This window comes from Alosa pseudoharengus, unplaced genomic scaffold (assembly GCF_046254945.1).
Source record: "Alosa pseudoharengus isolate Yale_2024_CS ecotype anadromous, Long Island Sound unplaced genomic scaffold, YU_APseudo_1.1 YU_APseudo_1.1_scf_12, whole genome shotgun sequence".
Classification (NCBI taxonomy): Eukaryota; Metazoa; Chordata; class Actinopteri; order Clupeiformes; family Clupeidae; genus Alosa; species Alosa pseudoharengus.
This window is the reverse complement of record NW_027468587.1, coordinates 5,832,186-5,853,089: the sequence shown is the minus strand read 5'-3', so window position 1 is coordinate 5,853,089 and position 20,904 is coordinate 5,832,186. Positions and strand designations below refer to the sequence as shown.

At 41.2% G+C, this 20,904-nt stretch overlaps 1 protein-coding gene and 1 long non-coding RNA gene across 2 annotated transcripts; both read left to right on the top strand.

Moving 5' to 3' along the window:
• Positions 1-3,292: 3,292 nt before the first annotated feature.
• cnfn (cornifelin) lies at positions 3,293-8,067 on the top strand. Its single transcript, XM_076279363.1, has 4 exons — positions 3,293-3,381; positions 4,241-4,366; positions 5,226-5,362; positions 7,411-8,067. The coding sequence occupies exons 2-4, from the start codon at positions 4,243-4,245 to the stop codon at positions 7,498-7,500; spliced, it is 351 nt and encodes a 116-aa protein (XP_076135478.1). The 5' UTR covers positions 3,293-3,381; positions 4,241-4,242; the 3' UTR covers positions 7,501-8,067.
• Positions 8,068-14,292: 6,225 nt separating this feature from the next.
• On the top strand, positions 14,293-15,933 carry LOC143118279 (uncharacterized). The gene is made up of 3 exons (XR_012986086.1): positions 14,293-14,381; positions 15,634-15,721; positions 15,809-15,933. It is a non-coding gene; the product is annotated as an uncharacterized LOC143118279 (long non-coding RNA).
• Positions 15,934-20,904: the final 4,971 nt, after the last annotated feature.

Genomic DNA, 20,904 nt, shown 5'->3' with positions numbered 1-20,904 from the left:
TTGGCAGGGCCATTCAGTACTCTGTCTGACCTGCCTGTTCATATCAGATTGGTTTGGGATGGTACTTTTGAATGTTTGATCAAACACATTTTTTCAGCCCTTATTGAGGCCCCCAGGGGCCAAACGCACCAGTGGGGCTCCGGCAGACATCCGTATCTGCATACGAGAGGCCATCCCCTGGATGCCCCTGCGCTCAAATGGTACTCTTTTCGTTTGGTCAAAAGGCTCTGGGCTGCCGGACTATGATGTGATGTGCTACGTTTGGACTAGGAAGATTCACCAAAGTCCTTTTAAGCAAGTCTCTCCACTCGGCTGCCATATTGCAATGCTTTTTGGGCACTTATCGGGCATCTATTTCGGGTAGAACTGGGGGTGCGCAATGCTTCACGAATCACGACACCAACCTCGCTCCAGCTGGGAGATCACACCACATGATTGGCACAATGTATTCATATGTCAACTATTGGCGGCGGAAGAGGCGGAATGTGTAGACGACTGCCATGTTTGCGTTACAAACTAACCCCATACTTTTCTATGGGAGATTCTATGAGTGCTGTGTCTTCTCATTAGAAAGTCTCTGGATTCATTTCATACATCCATGTGGAAATATGTCTGAAACGGGTCTGTCCCTCTGTCTGGCATGGGCCACATACCAGTGACAGGAAAATCACATCGGAAGGTCGGTAGGCTTGGGTATCGAATATCGAGTATTGGTTGGAACCGGGACTATCTTTGCGATTTTCCCGGAATCGTTCAAAAGTTTAAATTTCGATTCCTACTTTCGATTCCCAGTCTGCCGACAGGAAGAAGAAACGGCTGAACACCAACGAAGAAGCGCATAGTTAATAGAATTAAAATTCATGGAGAAGGTCAGACTATTTCATTCAGAAAGCAGGGTTCCCGCGGATCCTTAAAAAGTCTTAAATAGGCTACAACTGAATTTTCGAAAGAGAGGTATTAAATGTGCGTATGGGACCGCCAGCGAGTGCAAGAGAGCGAGTGATGTCTCCATCCAGTTTCGTGTATTTAAAACGCAATTGTATAAGTGATAGGCTATTAGGCTACGGGAGGAAGTGTAGTGGTTGCAGAGTGAAGATGTTTTTCACGGGTTTGGTTAAAGGTGTGAAAACGGTAATAATACAGTAGGCCTATGTACAAAATAATATGCCTGGCGTTTTCGTGGTGTAGCTGAGGCCTGAGAGATAGACAGGGTAGCTTACGTGGAATGAGGGAGCCTACGGTAGAATGAGCGGGAGAAAGAGTTGGTAAGCCAGTTAGCGATAGGTTGGCCATATGTTCGAATTTAGGACGGACATATGGATTTTAAAAGCCCTGTCCGGCGTCCGGCGCAGCCTCAAGCCGGACGTTTATTTGCTCTCCTTTTTGGAGTTGCGCTTGGCATCTAAAGTCTTTGCTCGGACGCAGCATCGTTTCACAAACTATGGACGCGAAGACTGCTGGTGAAATTATGTGCAGTGCTTCGCAATCAGGAGGAAATACTGTATACCGGTATGTTAAGTTGATCTGTTTGCATCTTTCCAGCGTGTGTTGCTGGCCTAGCCTAGGGAAGAAAATATCTGTCTAAGTTATAATAGCCTACCTGTAATATCTGCCAGCAGCTTGCTTGCCAGCGTTTCCCAGTAGGCTAGGCCTACTTAGCAAAAGTTGTGAAATATAACCGCATATGTTTTGAATGTCGGCGACTGCTACATAAAAATACGTGCGTTCATAATACGTGCGTGCTTGAGATGAAACCAGCAGTTTTCAGCAGGATCATGCTAGGAGGACCTGTCTCTTAATTAATTTAAAACAAGTAAATGGTTTTACAATGTTTCAGTCAAGCTTTGGTTGGTTTAGATACAACTGGTATGCAAAATGTAAAGTAGTGGATTAACTTTAATTTGCTGTGCTGCATATTGGACAATAGATGCACATAGTAAATTATATAAAGTAGGCTTATTAAAATATGTAAATAGCTTAGTTAACTTTGAAAAAAATATTTAAGGGAATCCAGTCCAGTGCACATGTCTTTGGCAAGTAGCCCTAGGCTACTACAGACACAGGTGAAGAACAGCCTCAGCAGTAAGCAAAACCAAATATGTACAGTACAGCCAGCTTCAAAAGCAAGCAGTCCAGACCCTAAAATTGGGCATTTATAGCTGTGAAGGTAATTCACACACAATTATTTTCTTTCGCCAAAATATTTTTGGTAACTTCTGTAGACATCCAAAATGGGGTGGGGGTTAAAATTAGTAGGAAAAAAAAACTATTGCATTAAACAGTCTTGTATATCTTTTTGCCGTGGTATAGTCTTAATTTTCATTTAGATGTCTTGAAAAGGTCTTAAAAGTCTTTAAATTTGCACTTGGAAAATGTGCAGATACCCTGAGAAAGACCGTTGGTTAGCTAGCTCATTTAAAATATCCTAAACTTTTTTTGACCCTGCCTTTAAAAAAAATCGGAATCGAGAATCGTTAGGAACCGGAATCGAAATAAGAAATCGGAATTGGAATCGGAATCGTTCAAATTGAAACGATACCCAACCCTAAAGGTCGGTGCACTTATTGATGACAGGTGGTAATATGCAATGTGAGCCTAAACTCACAATCCTATCAGGGTTGTAAATTCCTTGTACTTAAACGTAAGAAAAGGAACACTTAACTGCTGGTAATATAATTGGGGAAACCTCTGACACACCTTGCTGAGCAAAGACAGCAGGCAAACACCCATCCCTGTCATGTATTTACAGAATATACCTCAAACATCACCTTAGCAGTTACATATATATGAAATCTACATAGTATGAAAAAACATGGCTATCATCAAGCTTTAAATATATGCTGATAATGATAATGGAAGGGCCCAATGGACTACAATTACAGTGTTATTTTTGAATATATTGCATGGCTTTCAGAGTGTTACTGGTGGAACATGGTCCTACCCACATGCCTTGCCTGCCTTTCCCACTGCCCTATACACCCTTGCACTCTGCATCTCACACACACACACACACACACAGACGCATACACACACACACACACACACACAGACACAGACACACACACACACACACACACACACACACACACACACACAGACACACACACACACACACACACACACAGAGCAGGTTACTTTTCAAGCACAAGATAAGAGCTCATGTGATGTTAAGGTGTGGACACATTCATTCTGACGAAAACCTTTACACCCCAAAAGCAAACACTCTTTTTTTTGTCCTACTGATGGAGGGCCAAGGGCATTGCCCAAATGGACTGGACCACTCTGACGACATGATAGCTATAAGAGTGTTGGCGTCCTGCCTCATTTACTTTGTGTGAGTTTTTGTACAGTTGGACTGACTGACCCAGAGAGAAGAAGAAGGTAGGTGGGTTGAGTTGTATTGGGATAGGGTTGGTTAGGGATAGGGTCATTATGATAAAGCATACATATTTATATATATTGTAACAACTCCGATTATCACCCATTTCGTTCGAAAAATTTAAAACAACAATGTTTTTTAATACTTCAAAATAACATTTGATAGATAAATAGATACTTTATTGATCCCCAAGGGGAAATTCAATAATTTGATAAATGAACCTTACATTTTTCAGTAGCCATAGGTGTGCAAATGAACAAAATCTTGTTTGGTTCTTACCACTTTTACTGCCTGAAATATTCGATTTTGTTTACCACGCTTGGAGGTTAGTGCTGGCCTGGTGGGTCGTCTACTTCCACCCTTTCACACGGCACATGAACAGTTAGCCTGAGAATTCTTGTCGCTGTTTACAGCTCTTCGAGTCACGATAAAATGTATTTTTTGGTACATAGCTAATTTAGGTACACTAATGGCGTGGGTGCTTGCATTTCTTTAGGAATCCGCCGTCTTGGTTTGTATAGAAATTAATATTAAGTGACTATACACGCAAGAGGACGGAAACACGGGACTGGTGGTAATGGGGGGCGTTCCGATATATATATATATATAGTTATTAAACATATTTTTTGTCATTTTATGTGTAATGTTATATTCAATATACCACTTAAAATTATATTAAAGTTGGCAGCACATTTCATGCCACCTTCCTCTGTCTTTTCTAATGACAGTTCTAATGAGAGTTTTTTTTCACTACTAAGAATTTAGATTTTAGATCTAAATTTGAAGTTGTAAGTTGTCATGCTTCATCTTGCCTTAGTACTGATTTTGTCTTAACACATGAACTTCCCCGGTCCTCTCTAGTCATGTCGTACCAGACCGAGGTGATCAGCTCCCAGCCTCAGGTGACCGTCACTAGCTACAAAATCACCACCGGCTCCTCATCGTGGAACTCCAACGTGTGCGACTGTTGTGAGGACTGTGGCATCTGTAAGTAGTGTAAAGAGGGAGAGAGTGTGTGTGTGTGTGTGTGTGTGTGAGAGAGAGAGTTCATGTTTTCATGTCTCAGGGTGTATGTTTCTGTGTGTGTATGTGTGTGGGTGTATGAGCTCAACTTTTCATGTCTCAGGGTATGTATTCATGTGTGTGTGTGTGTGTGTGTGTGTGTGTGTGTGTGCGTGTGTGTGTTTCTGTTGGGCTAATGCAATGATGTACTGTATTGCATCAGGTGTGTCAGTACATGTATGCTATCATCTATCATTAAAACATGATCAGGACAGATGAATACAAACTGTATCAATATATGACATGGCCAATATTTTACTAACTTTATAGTGTTGACGGGAGATGTAAACTGAATGTATGAAATACATTTCACAGTTATGATTATATCAATAAAATATTGTACATAAATAACAGCTATACTCTTTTCTCCTTCAGAGATACAGTAACATTCATTGTCTATTACTGGCACACAAGCCCATACAAAAAATCTTATTTTGGCACTCTACCGAATACAGAGGAAAAATCCAATGCCAAAGGGACATTGAGAAGAAACAAAGTCCTCATAAAAATATTTTATAGAGAATGTTATTTGGCCAATGGCCGAATCACTGCCATGGCAATATGCTTCTAACACCACTCTCACTCTTGACGTGCTACTTGATTGAACTAAAAAACTGTATCAATATATGACATAGCCAATATTTTAACACACTGAATTTTAATATCTTACATGAGACCTTTTCCTCCAGTTGTAGATGGTTCTTGTTTCTTAATAGTATCCCTTTGTCAATCACACCATCCTCAGCATGTCTCCTCCTCCTCCTCCTCTTCCTCCGTTCTGCAGGTCTGTGTGGGGCGTTTATCCCCTGCATCCTGGCCTGTAAGGTGGCCCAGGACCACGGCGACAGCTGCTGCCTCCCCTTCCTGCCCGGTGCCATGATCGCGCTCAGGACCAGCATCCGCAACCAATACGGCATCAGCGTAAGAGCCCGGCACCCGCCAACACCACACGCACAGCACAGAAAACCAACAGGGCTTTGTTTTTTTTGTTTCTTGACAACCATTTACTGTAATGACAGCTGTGTGTGCGCGCAGAGAGGGGGTTGCCACGATTAGAAGCGGTTAGGGGAAGAAGTCAGCAATGGCAGGGGCTTCTCACCACATCAGCAAAAAAAAAAAAAACAGAACAAAAAAGAAAGGTTTTGTGACATGGCGTTGCTGTGTCGGGTGTGTCAGCTATGCAGTGCTGATTAAATAATTCCTTAAAAGGTTTTGACTGCTTCAACACCCACTCTGCAAGCAATCTAACAAGCTCCTATTGTTGCTTTAAAACAAAGGCCATACATGTCACTTGGTGTTTACTTGGTATTTGTCACTTGACTTCAAGATATAATTGCTATATGATGATTACTGTGAAGTGACGTCTCAGTGCTGAGCTCAGGGACGGTGGAGGGGAGAAGAATGACAGAAGAGGAGCTCCCCTCATGGACGGAGCTTACAGTCATATACAGTTTAGCTGTAACACACCATGTCAAATTATACTTGTACAGTATAAGTAAGTATAAATACTCTTTTGATCCCGTGAGGTAAATTTTGTCTCTGCATTTATCCCAATCTGTGAATTAGTGAAACACTCTCAGCACACAGTGTACACTAATCCCGGCGCAGTGAGCTGCTTGCAACAACAGCGGCGCTCGGGGAGCAGTTAGGGGTTAGGTGCCTTGCTCATGGGCACTTCAGCCATGGTCTACTGGTCGGGGTTCGAACCGGCAACCCTCCGGTTACAATTCCGAAGTGCTAACCAGTAGGCCACGGCTGCCCAAACTTGTACTTGTAGGATGAAGCAAATTGAGTACTTCCCTGATTATCCAGCAGTCACATCAGAGCAATCAGGGGCAAGATAGACATCAACATTAACATCTTTAAAATTATTTCGTAAATCATAATTTTAAATCACAATTTTAATGGCACTGTATGATGGGGGCCACATGGTAAAGGGAGAGCTATTGGGAAATGTAGGCCTACTGAATGATTAATCTCCCACCTGTACACATGCTGGAAAGCTTTTCACAATATTTGTTTTTGGAAGCTCATGGCTTTCAGTAGTATTTGATGCTCAGACACACTACATAGTGTTTTCCTATTAAAACTACATGTGTATGGAAGCATTCTTTCTCAACCCTGAACTGAAGCGGTAATGTGTAGGATCTGAGTTGTCTTGAATGCACCTTTAGGTACGTTACTTCGTACTATTGACTCTTTGATGGAAAAAGTCATATTATGAGTGAGGTTCAAAGCTGCCTCATTTGTGACATTAAAGATGCTCTATTCGATGTTGGGTAACGTCACTTTTGTTGACATTCAAACAAAACAGAAAGCTAGCTTGCTAATCCCTCCCCCTCCCTCCCGTGCAACTCTCCTAAATGCGGATCTCGTTGGTGATCGGCTGGAACAGTTTGTTATGTTATTATGGTCCAGGCTGGAACAAGTTGTTTTTGTTGTCGTTTTTGGAGCCTGTGCTGTCTACACAGACTGCGTTGTTTTACAGTGTATTCAGGGCACTGGCAGCTAGCGGATGGTGAGGTGACGTTTGCTGTATGTGACTAAAAATATTTTAGCTTAGAAACCGTGTAACATCGCTTAGAGCACCTTTAAGTCTAATGGGTATTTTTTTTCTCTCATTCTAATGCTATTTACAGGTAATTTTTAGTCTTTTAAAATATAACTCATACACATAGCAACTTTTAAATAACTGCAAGTTATACTGCAGGTATTTTCCAGTTTCAACAGGATTTCTCTGAAAATGTGGACCTTAACTTGTTCAATTAGCCATTCAAAACAATGAGGTTCAGATGGTCCTGAGAGCTGAATAAAAAATGACTGAGAAGCAAAATGTACACACAAAAAATACATTTGCTAGATTTAGACCTAGTCAGAATCCTAAACAGTGGTGTTGTAGCAGCTCTGTTGGCCTAGGCACCTCTGAGTTCTGTCAGCTGTTGAACTCCGCTCTCTGTCTCCCCCTACAGGGCTCCATCTGTGATGACTGGATAATCATGTCCTGCCTTCCCCTTTGTGGGCTCTGCCAAATGGCCAGGGAGCAGAAGGCAAGAGGCTGAGCAGAATCGGGGTGCTGGAAGATTCTCAAACCTCACAACAAGACAAAAGAAGCACAACAAGTCATGACACCATTGAAATGGTGGATTAATCTTACATCATCCTAAATGAAGGTATAATTTGCAATTTTGTTTCTTGGAAACAAAAACAAAAGTAAAAAGAGATGAGAGAAAAATAATCTCATGCAATACTATTTTCTGTGTTTATTTCTAATTGTTATTAAGGCTGATAGCCTTGTTATGATATACTCAGTCATGTTTATGAATAGTTCAAATAAATAGGATATTCCTGTCATAGAGTAGCATGTTGTTATTGTTTATAGATAAAGTATTAATTTAAAATGATCTATTCTGCCCTGTTATTTGTTTTATGTCCACCAACACATACTGTCTTTTGTTTACAGAACATTTAAGTTGAAGCACTTAATGAGACAGCTGTCCATATAACTGTCCATATAATTGTAAATTTTAGTATTCAAAATAAGTAGGGTATTTAGTAATAAAGTTATTCCTGAGTATTTATAAATGTATCAGTAAATTAGCAAATCGTTTTGAACTTTATAGTGTTGACAGGAGATGTAAACTGAATGTATGAAATACATGAAATTTCATAGTTATGATTATATCAATAAAATATTGTAAATAAATAATAGCTATATAGCTATCTTTTCTCATTGAAAGATACAAAAAAAAGTCATATTTTGACACTCTACCTACTTCGTTTTACAATGAATACAGTGAGAACAAAATCCTCACAAAATCCTCATAAAAATAAAGTCCGGCTTCAGAAAGTAAAAGTCCTGCCATGTATTGGTTCTACTTGCTTAACAGGCGATTTCACTAATTACCTGATCTACTTGGCTTAAGAGCTCAGCTGATTAAATGAATGGTTGGAACAGAAATGTGGCAGGACTTTTACTGGAAATGTGGCAGGACTTTTACACCTCTAATCACGGCCATGGCATCATGCTTCCAACACCACTCTCACTCTTGGCATGTCGCTTAACTGAACCAAACACAGTCCTTACACAAAATGTATTTTATCCATTGCAGGGGCATTAAAGTTGTGCTCTCTTTGTTTCAGTTAGAAGTTATGGTTAAAGTAACCGATTTGGCAGAAGCATTTGTCCAAACCAAGAAGACAATGGAAGGGTGACATTGCTAACAATTTAATTAAATTAAGGATATGCCCTTCATAACCACCCATTGACAGTGTTGTAATGTAACGGAGTACAAATACTTGGTTACTGTACTTAAGTAGAAATTTCACGTAGGCCTATCTGTACTTTACTTCGCTATTTAAATTTATGTCAACTTTCACTTTTACTCCACTACATTTCCTAGATAAAATGTATACTTTTACTCCGTTATATTTCCACTAAGCATCTTCGTTACTCGTTACTAAAACAAAAAATTAGAAGAAATGTGTGTGACTGCAATAAGGGAAGTTTTGCGAATCACTGCTCCTAGATTTCATTACACACGCTGCGCGCTCTATTTCAGCGCTTGTTTGTTGCTAAAGGAGGATGCACAACTGAAACCGCCATGGAAGCACTAGCACCTACTGGAGGACCTCCCGTTATCATAGACGACCACCCCGACGATAGTGAACTCGGTGAACAGGGTAGTGGTGAAGAGAACGTCATACACCCGTGGCCGTATTTGCAAGAAAGGTTTCTGTATATTGGCAGCTTCTGTGAAGCTAAACACTCCGCTACCTGCCTCAGCGGCCTGAGAAAGGCTATTTAGCATCGCAGGACTTGTCTTGAATCCAAGAAGAGTAAGACTGAATCAGGACCGGGATTAGGTATTTGGGAGAATCGGGAGAATTCCCGGTGGGCCGCTTCACTTTTGGGCCGGTCGAGGAAAAAAATATTGACATTTGTCACGTTAGTCTATCTTTTCTTAAAGTAGGACACGTTCCGCATTCTGTGCATGACACCAATGCAATGCCTCTGCATGGGTTGTAACCTACGCGAGGGAGTTCTCCCCTCCCAAAAATAGTTGGTTGGGTCCATATAGCCCGTTTTTTCCAAAAGAAATTCTCAGATATGGATAGCCGAGCCGGCCCTACAGTAGACACAAGCGTCAGGAAGGATGGATGGTAGAAAGAGGCCAGGAGAGACTGAGCAGCAGATCAACCAGTCGACCAGTGAAAATGATGAGCCCGAAATTAGTGATGAGGAGGCCATGAATACAAGGACAAGTAGAGAGGATAAATTAAAGTTATTTAATGTAAGAAAGAGCAATTACCCTACATGATAAACCTGTATGCCTTGTTTGCTCAGATAAGGGTGTAGTAAAGGAGCAGGCTAAATCACCAAACAACAATATAGCCTACCCATGCAAAAAACATGTAGCCTATACATTAGTCAATATGCCTCTTTGTGGAAGCGTGGGATAGGCTACATTTCAAAGGCTGTCTTTCTTTCTTTCTTTCTTTCTTTCTGTTTTTGTTAACTTGTGGAATAGTGAAATATTTTTTGTTAACTTCTCAGTTGAAGTGAATTATTATTACACATTTGTGGTTTATTAAATGTTCTTCTATGAAATGTTGCTTAATTTATCCAATTTCCACCACTATGTAAAACGTTGGCCAGTCTTGGGCCTGAAACTCCCAGGCACTGAATTCTGGCAACTTTGAAAACAAGCTTCTTTTGAAGATGAACACCTTTTCAGTTTCAACTAATGACTGGCATATTTGTAGCTGCTGGACATAGGTGGCCTGTGTGTGTGTGTGTGTGTGTGTGTGTGTGAGAGTGAGATGGTGACCTGGGGAGTAAGCCCTAGAAATGCTCATACCACATGACCATAATGTTCTCCCTAACAGCAGGTCATTTTTTTTAAAAGAAATAAGTTATTTATTTTTCATTTTTACCTTAAGTTCATACAAAAGTGAAATTTCTGTTTCAGTTTTTTTCTTTGACGTCAGCTCTAAAAATATGCTGTTTGTTCTTTGAACTTAAGAGAATTGTGCCTGAAAAGTCCTAGAAAATAATGTGATTTTAAGTGAGATTAAAAAGATATGGGAACCCTGAATATGCTTTATGCTTTACTATAAGAAAGCCAAAATAAAGTTCACAATAAAAGTTCAAAATAAAACCGCTTGCTTTTTACTTCTACTTCAAATACTTAAGTACATTAAATATCAGAAAATGACTTAAATACGCCTCTGTTCCTGAGAAATCCCAAGCTAAACACTGGCTAGTTTTCATCAAAATTGCTGTTTTTTTCTAGAAATGGAGATCAGTGGCGGTTCTAGACCAAAATCACCAGGGGGGCCGAGGTGGGGCCAGTGTGTTTTTAAGGGGGGCACATTTATAACCATATACTGTATAACGGCAAAACGGGTCATTAGTTTATTTTTTACGTTTTATTTTATATTTACAGTTATTTTTCACAGCATGACATTACACTATCTCTTTAAATTACATGGTCATTATCTCACTGTAGTAACAAGGAAAAATAGAAAGAAAAAGATTCACAATGGTCTCAAAATCAAACTGTCATCATCTTACTCTAGTAAGGATTATAAGTAAATGAAAAGAATAGACAGAAAAAATAAATTCTTAAAATCTCAAAGACTTTTCAAAATCAAACCGTCATCATCTTACTCTAGTAAGGGCTAGAAAGAAATGAAAAAGAGTAGACAAAAAATAAATTCAAATGCTGTGAGTGGTCTCAAAATCCCATAAAGCATTTGCATGTGCACTTGGCTGAAACACTACAACAACAAGATTCTGCGATTGTGACTCCTTGAGAAACGGTCTACAAATGCATCAAGGTTCAAAGCCTTGGACCTTCTGGATTCAATGCTGAGCACCCCAAGATTGCTCAGACGCTCCTCACTAATGGTAGACCGGAGGTAGGTCTTCACTAGTTTCAAGGTGGAAAAGCTCCTCTCACAAGAGGCGGAACTCACTGGGAGTGCTACAGCTATTTTGCATAATCTAAAGAGCTCAAAAAATACTTCTTTATATGGCTCAGTGAAACGTGTCAGTGCTACTGTGGTTACATTTGCTGGGCTAAAGTGGCGGCATGCAAAACAAAAGACTGAGTCGTTCATCACAGAATACTCTATCCAGGGGTGATTGTCATACCAGCTGGCTTGGAAGCTGCGCCTCCTGTCCCCCATTAGTGTGGTGGGGAAGGTCTTGAGATGTGGCTGCACTGGAGTGTCATCCATGCACTTGCTGATATCTGGAGAAAGATGAATTCAGTTAATATGAGAGTGAAACTGAGGACAACATTAATGTATCATTATTCATTTATTAATGTATCTAGTTTACTTATTAATTATTATTTACAATTACAGTTTACCCTTTACATTGACAGAGTATGAATTGTAATTAGGCCTACACTGCTTACACACACACACTGTGCACACACAAAACATCCCAATCCTGATGGTGCTGTAGGCCTACTTGACATGCATGGTGAATCTGGTTGTCCCAATGAGTCATTGGATTGTCCCTCAATCTGATTCTGAATGTCTTCCTCCTCACTTTTCAGGCTGCCTTTCAGATGCCTCACTTTCCAACTCTCCAACCTCCATGTCTGGCTCTCTCTCTCCATAACTTCCTCTCTCATGCTGTTCTTCATCTCCCTCACTCTCTCTATTTTGTTTTTTGCCTACAGGTGCAAAAAAGGACATAATGTCCTTCCTCTATGTCTCGCAAAGCATTGGCATTTTGCATTTCACAAATAAGCTAAATACTGTAAGCTACTCTCAGTTATTTCATACATTTCACACATAAATATTAAGTTACATATTGCTGCTCAACAAACTTTTAAGAAAGATGAAGGTTCTTAGTGAACATGACTGACATAGGCTACTGTAGGCTGACTTCACTGGCTTTGCTTATTCACAAACATAACAAGAGCAACATGCGTGATTGAGCGTAATAAAAATATTGTATTGAGGAATAACAGTAAAACACGAATCGGTGCAAACAATGACATTACGAAATGAATCGTTTTCCTTACCTTCTCTGCTTTGCAGGTTAGTCCGTTCAGGGCTCCAGCTTAAAGGACAATTCCGGCGCAAAATGAACCTACCCAGCTAACACACAACTAAACAGCCACGTTGCCTATAAGTTGCCAGTTGGTCACGGCCAACTAACATTCTGGCAACCTTCCTGCAACGTGGCCACAACGTTGCCACTATGAAGTGGCCATTTGGTGACTTGAGCAACGTTGCCACAACGTGGCGCTAAGGTCATTTGGTAATGTTGCCGTTTGGTGGTGTAAATAACGTGGCCATAACGTGGCCCTATGGTAATTTGGTAACGTTGCCATTTGGTGACTTGAGCAACGTGGCCATAACGTGGCCCTATGGTAATTTGGTAACGTTGCCATTTGGTGGTGTAAATAACGTGGCGCTTTGGTCATTTGGTAACGTTGCCATTTGGTGACTTGAGCAACGTGGCCATAACGTGGCCCTACGGTCATTTGGTAACGTTGCCATTTGGTGGTGTAAATAACGTGGCCGCAACGTGGCGCTATGGTCATTTGGTAACGTTGCCATTTGGTGACTTGAGCAACGTGGCCATAACGTGGCCCTACGGTCATTTGGTAACGTTGCCATTTGGTGGTGTAAATAACGTGGCCGCAACGTGGCGCTTTGGTCATTTGGTAACGTTGCCATTTGGTGACTTGAGCAACGTGGCCATAACGTGGCCCTATGGTCATTTAGCAATGTTGCCGTTTCCCAACACCAATTGTTAGCTGAGGTTATATCAAATGCAATAATAATCAGAGATATTATTTATTTATTTTTTAAGTCAAACTATCTTCCAGCCAGAAAAATGGACCACTGGTTTGTACTGTTTATTTACTACCTGATGACTCATCCCCACAAAAATAATGCTAAACTGAGATTAATGTTTACCATCCAGAACTAAAATTTTCTAATTTCCACAAACTCTGACCCAGTTGAAAAATAGCAATCAAATATATTCAGATACTGAATTGATGAATCATTTATTTTAAATGCATGTAGGGAACACATTAATAAATCACACTGACAATTCTTTCTATTAACATTTGAAGTAAAATTCATGTGTTTCATGAATTCAAGTGATGTGTACAAACAAACCACGTTGCAGGGTAGGCATTGGTCAACCAGGAGAGAGCATAAAGACATTGGAGAGGCTGAGGTGGAGAGTAGCTAAACCACTGACTGCTAATCAGAATCCAATCCAAACTATGCTTTATATGAAGTTATAAGAAAATAACAGCAGTGCACATGACCCACAGGATAATCAACCTAAGTTTAATTTTAGTATTCAGTTACCAAGGCTGAAAAGAGGTTAAGCAATTTGAAATTGTGTGAGTAGGAGTGTTGGGTAATGATATAATCACAGGTGTTTTGTTTGGCTGTAACCTCGAGGTTCTGAGGCCGAGTGGCGAAGGTAACAACCCTGCGATCACAAATGCTGTGTTGATTCAATACATTAATTCTGCCGCCGACTAATTAACCTTGAAACACCAGATTATTCTATTGACCTGGGATATTCCCACTTTTGGGAATAGCTGTCTCCTGTCCAATAAGAAAACAAATAATCCCATAGAACCCAAATGTTGTATGAAATCATAGCATGAGAAAATAATTCTACATTACAACACCAGCTTAATTATAATTCAATTATTATTGTATTCACCAAATTATTCGATCAGCAAGTAGGCTAAGTGGTGCCAATCCAACATCAGTTCATATGTCAATTAAGTGTTGCAAGTTTTCTATCAAGCTGAAGTTGTCCTTAAGCCGTAGAGATGCTGGTTCTGCTGTCGCAACTGAGTCAGGGTTATCAATGTTGCCTCCGGTTGTCTCCAAAATGGTGGATCGATCCCTCTTCAGTTCGGTCCCTGGAAAAGAAAAAAAGGTAAGAATGTCTTAATACTTTCTGTTCACACACTCACAGTTTAATAAAATATCAAGCGAAATGAAAAAGTGTGCATAGACAGCTATACAAGAACAATTGTGTCTAGCTAGCTGAGTTTGACTGCTCCAAAGTCCTTTTAGGCAAGTCCCTCCACTCGGCAGTCATATTGCAACGCTTTTTAGGTACTCATCGGGCATCCTATTCGGCAGAAATACGCATGCACAAGGCTTCACGACACCAGTGTGCTCCAGTGGCGAGTTCACAACACATGATTGGCATGATGTCTGCATAACACAGCACATAATTGTCTCAATGTAGTCACATCACACCACATGATTGGCTCAATGTATACACATGTCGACATTTTGGCGAAGAAGGGGTGGGATATGTGTAGACAACGCCATTGGCGTTACAAACTAACCCCATGGATTTCTAGGGAGGATTTAACCCACCTAAGCATTGGTTACTAAACCCAAAATTAGTTGCCAATGTTAAATAAATAGGTACATAAATTGAATAAATAACAAAATTAAAAAAAATCCAGAAGGACATACGATTTTCTAGTCAACGGGAAATGCTTTTATTTTGACAAGCGTGTTGCTTGGATACCAGAATTCGTTTATTTTACGTTCTACTCGATAACGTTACACTTGAATAAATAGACTTTGAATCAAAACCTTTTACTCCTTGACACCTTTCTATCGTGAATCATTTTTAATACCTCTTAAGTAGTTTTACTATTTCTACTTTGTCCTTAATCTTCCCTCATTGTTTTCACGTCTTTATCCACTTCTTTTGAACGCCGGTGAGTAATTTATCTGCTAGCAAAGATTGTTAAGGCTAGCGAGTGATTAGCATCGCGTAGCAGCAATTGCATTAGAATGGGGCTAACATTTAGCATGCTAGGATAACTTTGAGCTAATTGAATGATATAAAAAACCAATCGGAGATTTACGTTTACTGTACTGCTTTGTTACTGTACTTTACTGTACTGTAATGTTAGTGTTTTAATATTAATATGATATGTGAATGTTATTGAATATGACAAGTGTAATTAGTAGATGGTGTGCTATGATTTTATATGAGATATATACAGTAACGGACTCCCCAGAGAAGACGTTAGTTTGGCATGTTCTAAGACACGAGCTAGTAGCCTGTGTGTGTGAGATGAAAGTGGAACCCTTTCTCTCATGGTTGGTGACCGAAAACGGTTATGTTGTGCCTCTCTTAATTGAAATGTTGTTTTCTGTAGCCCACACTACTAAATTTGGAGACAGCAACCTGAAGGGGAAGGAGAAGCTGCCACTGCTCGGAACCTGGAGTATGCAGCACAATAAAACGTAAGTAAAACTTCGGGACAGTCTGCACAAATTCAAAAAAAGTGCAGCTCTTACCTGAAAGCTAAAGGTTTTCTTCTTTGCTTGCAGGCCCGGCAGCAGCAGTAGGAGGAGGGGAGGAGGAGGAGGAGCAGCAGCAGCAGCAGCACATCAAGTCATCGGCAGGAACTCCCAAATTAAATGAATTTAAATAAATGGTGTAATCAAATGTGAAATGTCGCTCTGTTCTTCTTAAACCAAGTGAGTGGGCAAATGAGGACTGCATCTGCAGATCCGCCCAGAGCTGTTTTTTTAACATCCTGACAACATTCTGGCGACCTCCAACATGGGTTTCAATGTTGCTATAAAGTTGCGGTTACGTGGCCATTAAGTTGCAGGAAGGTTGCCTGCATGTCGCCGATATGTCGCGGTAATGTTGTCAAATAACGTGGCGGCAACATCAAGGCGTCTTTCACTTTTCCGGTTGCCGCCACGTTGGAAATTAACGTGGCGGCAACGTAAACATTGGTTGGAAAATCACGTTGCGGCCACGTGATGGCCACGTTAGTGTGTTTGCTGGGTAGGGGTTAATAACACATGTGTACCGAGTTCGACCGTTCGCTGGGATTTGTTTTCATGCTAGTCGAATGTGACCAGTTTTATTGCAAACCGCTTATTAGCGGTTAACGCTAGCCTTCGGGGCACACGTACAGTAGAAATAAATCACTATTTCTATACCACTAACAAGGCTCAAAATAGCACCACACTTACACAGTAGCATAATGAGGGTCTCTACATGTAAACCGAAGCATTGAGAACTTTGTAAGTGTACAGGCAGTTTATTAAAAAGAAACACATTACCGTTCACGTCTGGTTCACATATACAGGCAGGCGATGTGAACTAAAATCAAACGTAATTTGCTCAATATAGGCCTATCAGAAATAATAGCTCCGATGTAACATAACTTGTGTAGTGTAGGCTACTTACTTAGTGGATCCATGTCCCTCTGGTAGCCTATGGATCGCCGCCGCCTGTGTGTGGTATTGACTACAGCTTCTAGCTCTCTCTCTCATAGCCCTTTCACGGAGCTCCCGCAGCTCTTCGTTGGTATTCCGACTCGAAAAGATAAGGACGTCCAATAAGGGTTCATCCTTGATGTCTTCAAATTCGTTCAAATAACCTGCCATCTCTTATGTCTCCTGTTGCGTTCAGTGCTTCTCTTTTGCACAGTCCTTCTGCAACAACGTTTCACCCGAGATTCACTTCACATCCCAGTTGTAACCAAGGCGCCTGCCTGTATGTGAACCAGACGTCAACGGTAATGTGTTTCTTTTTAATAAACTGCCTGTACACTTACAAAGTTCTCAATGCTTCGGTTTACATGTAGAGACCCTCATTATGCTACTGTGTAAGTGTGGGGCTATTTTGAGCCTTGTTAATGGTATAGAAATAGCGATTTCTTTCTCTGTACGTGTGCCCCGAAGGCTAGCGTTAACGCTAATAAGCGGTTTGCAATAAAACTGGTCACATTCGACTAGCATGAAAACAAATCCCAGCGAACGGTCGAACTCGGTACACATGTGTTATTAACCCCTAGGTTCATTTTGCGCCGGAATTGTCCTTTAACTGTCAGAAGTTCACAATTCGCGCCACTGCTGGTCTCTTCCAAGGGGGCAGGCGAACGTTCGGAGAGCGTAGACACTATGGCGGATCTGAGGCTAAATAGTAGACCAGTTCACCTAGCCATCCCCATTGAAGCCCATTCAATTTTGGCGCCACTTTGACATCAAATAACGTTACAGCTGAAGCGTTTTAAGCCTTTATATGAACTTTTTCTATTTCCGGAGTAATACAACATTGTGTGATTGACGTCATAACCTCATAACTGACTTACAGACTGAGTAATAAACTTTTTTCCGAAATCAATGCTAAAGTGATGTAATAGGCATACAGCCAGCGCGGGTGAAAGCGTCACACAGGAGCAAAATAACCGTATTCTCTGGATAAGAACGAAAGCATCGGAGCACAACATTTCAGCGAAGTTTTGATGGATTGACAGTAGCCTAGGCTATGAATGTGGCGAGTGCTGTTTATATTAAATCACATTTATCTACGAACAACTAGGACATTTAGAACAGTAATGTAGACGTGGTGGTAACGAAGTAAGTGGCTACATACCCAATCTCTCGGTGCAGCTATCACAAGAGTTACACAAGTCAGACTACGTGCCTATGTTACATTTACGTCCCCTGAGCCTGCGCAGAAAGCCTCATCGACCAACAGGAAACAGTTGAAATTTGCTTCACCTGCCTCGATTGACGTCTACGTGATGACTCTGTCCATATCTTTTACTGTCTATGGTCTCTTCAGGTTGCAGATAACAGCGTGTGTAGCGCATTAATTAGTCCGTCTAGAAACACGTCGCGTGGGCTACTCGCGTTAATTCCGTTCTTCAAACGAGCGCATGTTGCGGTAAGAAATGAATCATTTAAATCATTGGCTGATCGGTGCAGGGGCCATAACAGGAGCCAAGAGCAATTTTACAGGGGCACCGGCCCACCCTGGCCCCCGTCTAGAACCGCCAATGATGGAGATATAACGTCTTTCATGAAATATGAAGTGTTGCCTGTTAGGGACCGTTCGTTATTTATAAACGGGGTCACCGGAGGAAAATAGGGGAGGGTCATGTCTTTTTATTCTTTGTTGAGGGGAGGGTCACCTAACTTTTTTTTGTCTAGGAGGGAGGGTCACCCATCTTTTGTATTAATGAAAACAGCAAAAAATCAAAATGGCTTGTTTGATTGTTGATTTCTGTCGCCATATATCGTTCTCTTTCGTTCCATAGCTCTGTAAATAAGGGAGATTTCCCGGGTTTCTCACGCAAAATACGAAAATGTCAACATTCGTCCCCATTAACATTGGAAGGGTTGGAGCAACAAAGTAGCCTACTTTATTCACGCCTAACAGCCTATATCCATTTGGTCAACTTTATCCAGCCCTAAAAAAGCTAAATTTAACTTTGGTTTACTTGTAGTTTACCGTGTAGCCTAACTTTAAACAGTGTGCATGCTTAACACAAAGCATACTTAGGCCTACGTTCCAAGTAGCAGTGCGTAATTCTGCTTCATAAAGTTGAACAAATACATTTGGTCATATAAATAGCCAGTTTATGGTCTACAGTGTAGTTGGTAAGTTATGGTAGGCCAACTTGGAGTGAATATACAGGGGGAATTCTTTGTCTAGCTGAGTAGCCTGGCAGGTGCGCACGTAGGCATAGCCTACGGCCGAACACCGCAAGCGCTAATGAATCTTGCTCTCACGACAACTTGCTCTCACGACAACTTGTTAACTTAAATAGGCCTAGGTTAACATCACTCTGAGTTCGCATTCAAGCAAGCAAAACGATGATTTGAATACATCTGTTTCACTGGAAGGGCAAGGGGTAACAACAGGACAACACAAAGACAGGCCAGAATGCAGGACTTATGAGTATTACAGTAATATGGGATATTCTACGGGAAAATATTAAAACGGCAAGACAGCAGGGAAACGTTCAAATGATAAACCCGGAAAAAGTTGGCATGTTAGGTATTTTTCGGTCCCTGTGATTATTTGTGAAATTGTGCAAACGGCATTTTCAAGTCATTTGAGAAGGAAGGAGTGTAGCAAGCTCCCAAATTGACGCTCGTCTGAGAAATTGAGTTTTGGATAATGTTCAGCTTCGGCAGCTTTACAATGACTGAGGAAGCCTAGAGACGAGTCCATAGCAACAAGTTCATGTGTTGAATTAGTTATTACCCAGTGTGCTTTGTTGAATGGTCTCAATGCTTTATTGTTTTATTTCATGTGAATACTTACTAGAGGAGTAACTTTTCAAGTAGGCTAATGCAGTTGCAGGAAGTGTGCATTTAGTTTCCATGCTTATTGTGTTTCCACAACAATGTTAGGGAGTAAATCTACTGAAATGGCCACCATCTTGGTGAAGTGTGATGTGTAAGATCAGAAAGCAGAGGTTGATTTTAGGACGGTAGCATATGTTGATGTATTACCATAGCGTGTCAGAGCGTGGGTGGAACACGTCGATAATTGGCAGGGGAGGGTCATGTCATTTTTGAAAATGCTACTGGAGGGTCGTTGAAAATTATATTGCAGGTAGGGGAGGGTCATGCAACTTTTGATCGAAGCACTCAAAATCCCTCCGGTGATCCCGTTTATAAATAACGAACGGTCCCTTACTTACTTGTGTAAACTTTACGGGAAGTGATCAGAGAGACCTGGCGAGACTGCCACCTAGTGATAGACCCACGAAAATGGCCTGGTTTTGACCTGACGTGCATGCGTCACTGATTCGACCCAAAGCGGCAAACGAGTTATGATAAAATGTCCAGATAAAATGTCTAGATTGTGCGTTTTCATGAGTTTCACGATCGTCATATATTTCATTTTCCTTCATCACAGAGTTCCCAAAATCACATATAAGGTGTGTTAGAGTGTCTAGTTTCGTAATTTAAAAAAAAAGCTAAAAACGTAATATTACGTTTTTGGCACTCAACGCATGGGAAGGAAAAACGTAATATTACGTTTTTGGCACTCAATGAGTTAAGCTATTAATTAAAAACTATTCAAAATTTCCCCATAGACTTAACATTGGGCTGGGGGCAGCCGTGGTCTACTGGTTAGGGCTTCGGGCTTGTAACTGAAGGGTTGCCGGTTCGATCCCCGACCCAGTAGGAAAAATGTGGGCGGGGGAAGTGGTTGAGCACTGCTCTCCCATGCCCACATCCACGGCTGAAGTGCCCTTGAGTGCACCTAACCCCTCACTGTAGCAGGCAGCTCACTGCTCCGGGTTAGTGTGTGCTTCACCTCACTTTGTGTACAGTGGGTACTACATTCAATTGGCCGGCTTCATGCGTGAATCACTCGGCTTTTATTTATATTTCCCCAGTGAAGCTGCAATGACCCAAACAACCACCAGATGGCACTTGTGAGCAGGGTTAGGAACATTGGCTATTGCCACTTTGAGTCTATGCACGTGTGTGTGTGGGTAGGTGGGGGCAGTGTGCTGTAAGTATGTAGAGGATATGTGTTGTAGAAGATCCTGAAGACAATGTGCTGTGTATGTAGGGGGGGGGGGGCAGTGTGCAGCAAGTATGTAGAGGAGGCTTACTGTAGCAAGCAGTGTGCTGTATGTATGTGAGGTGATGAC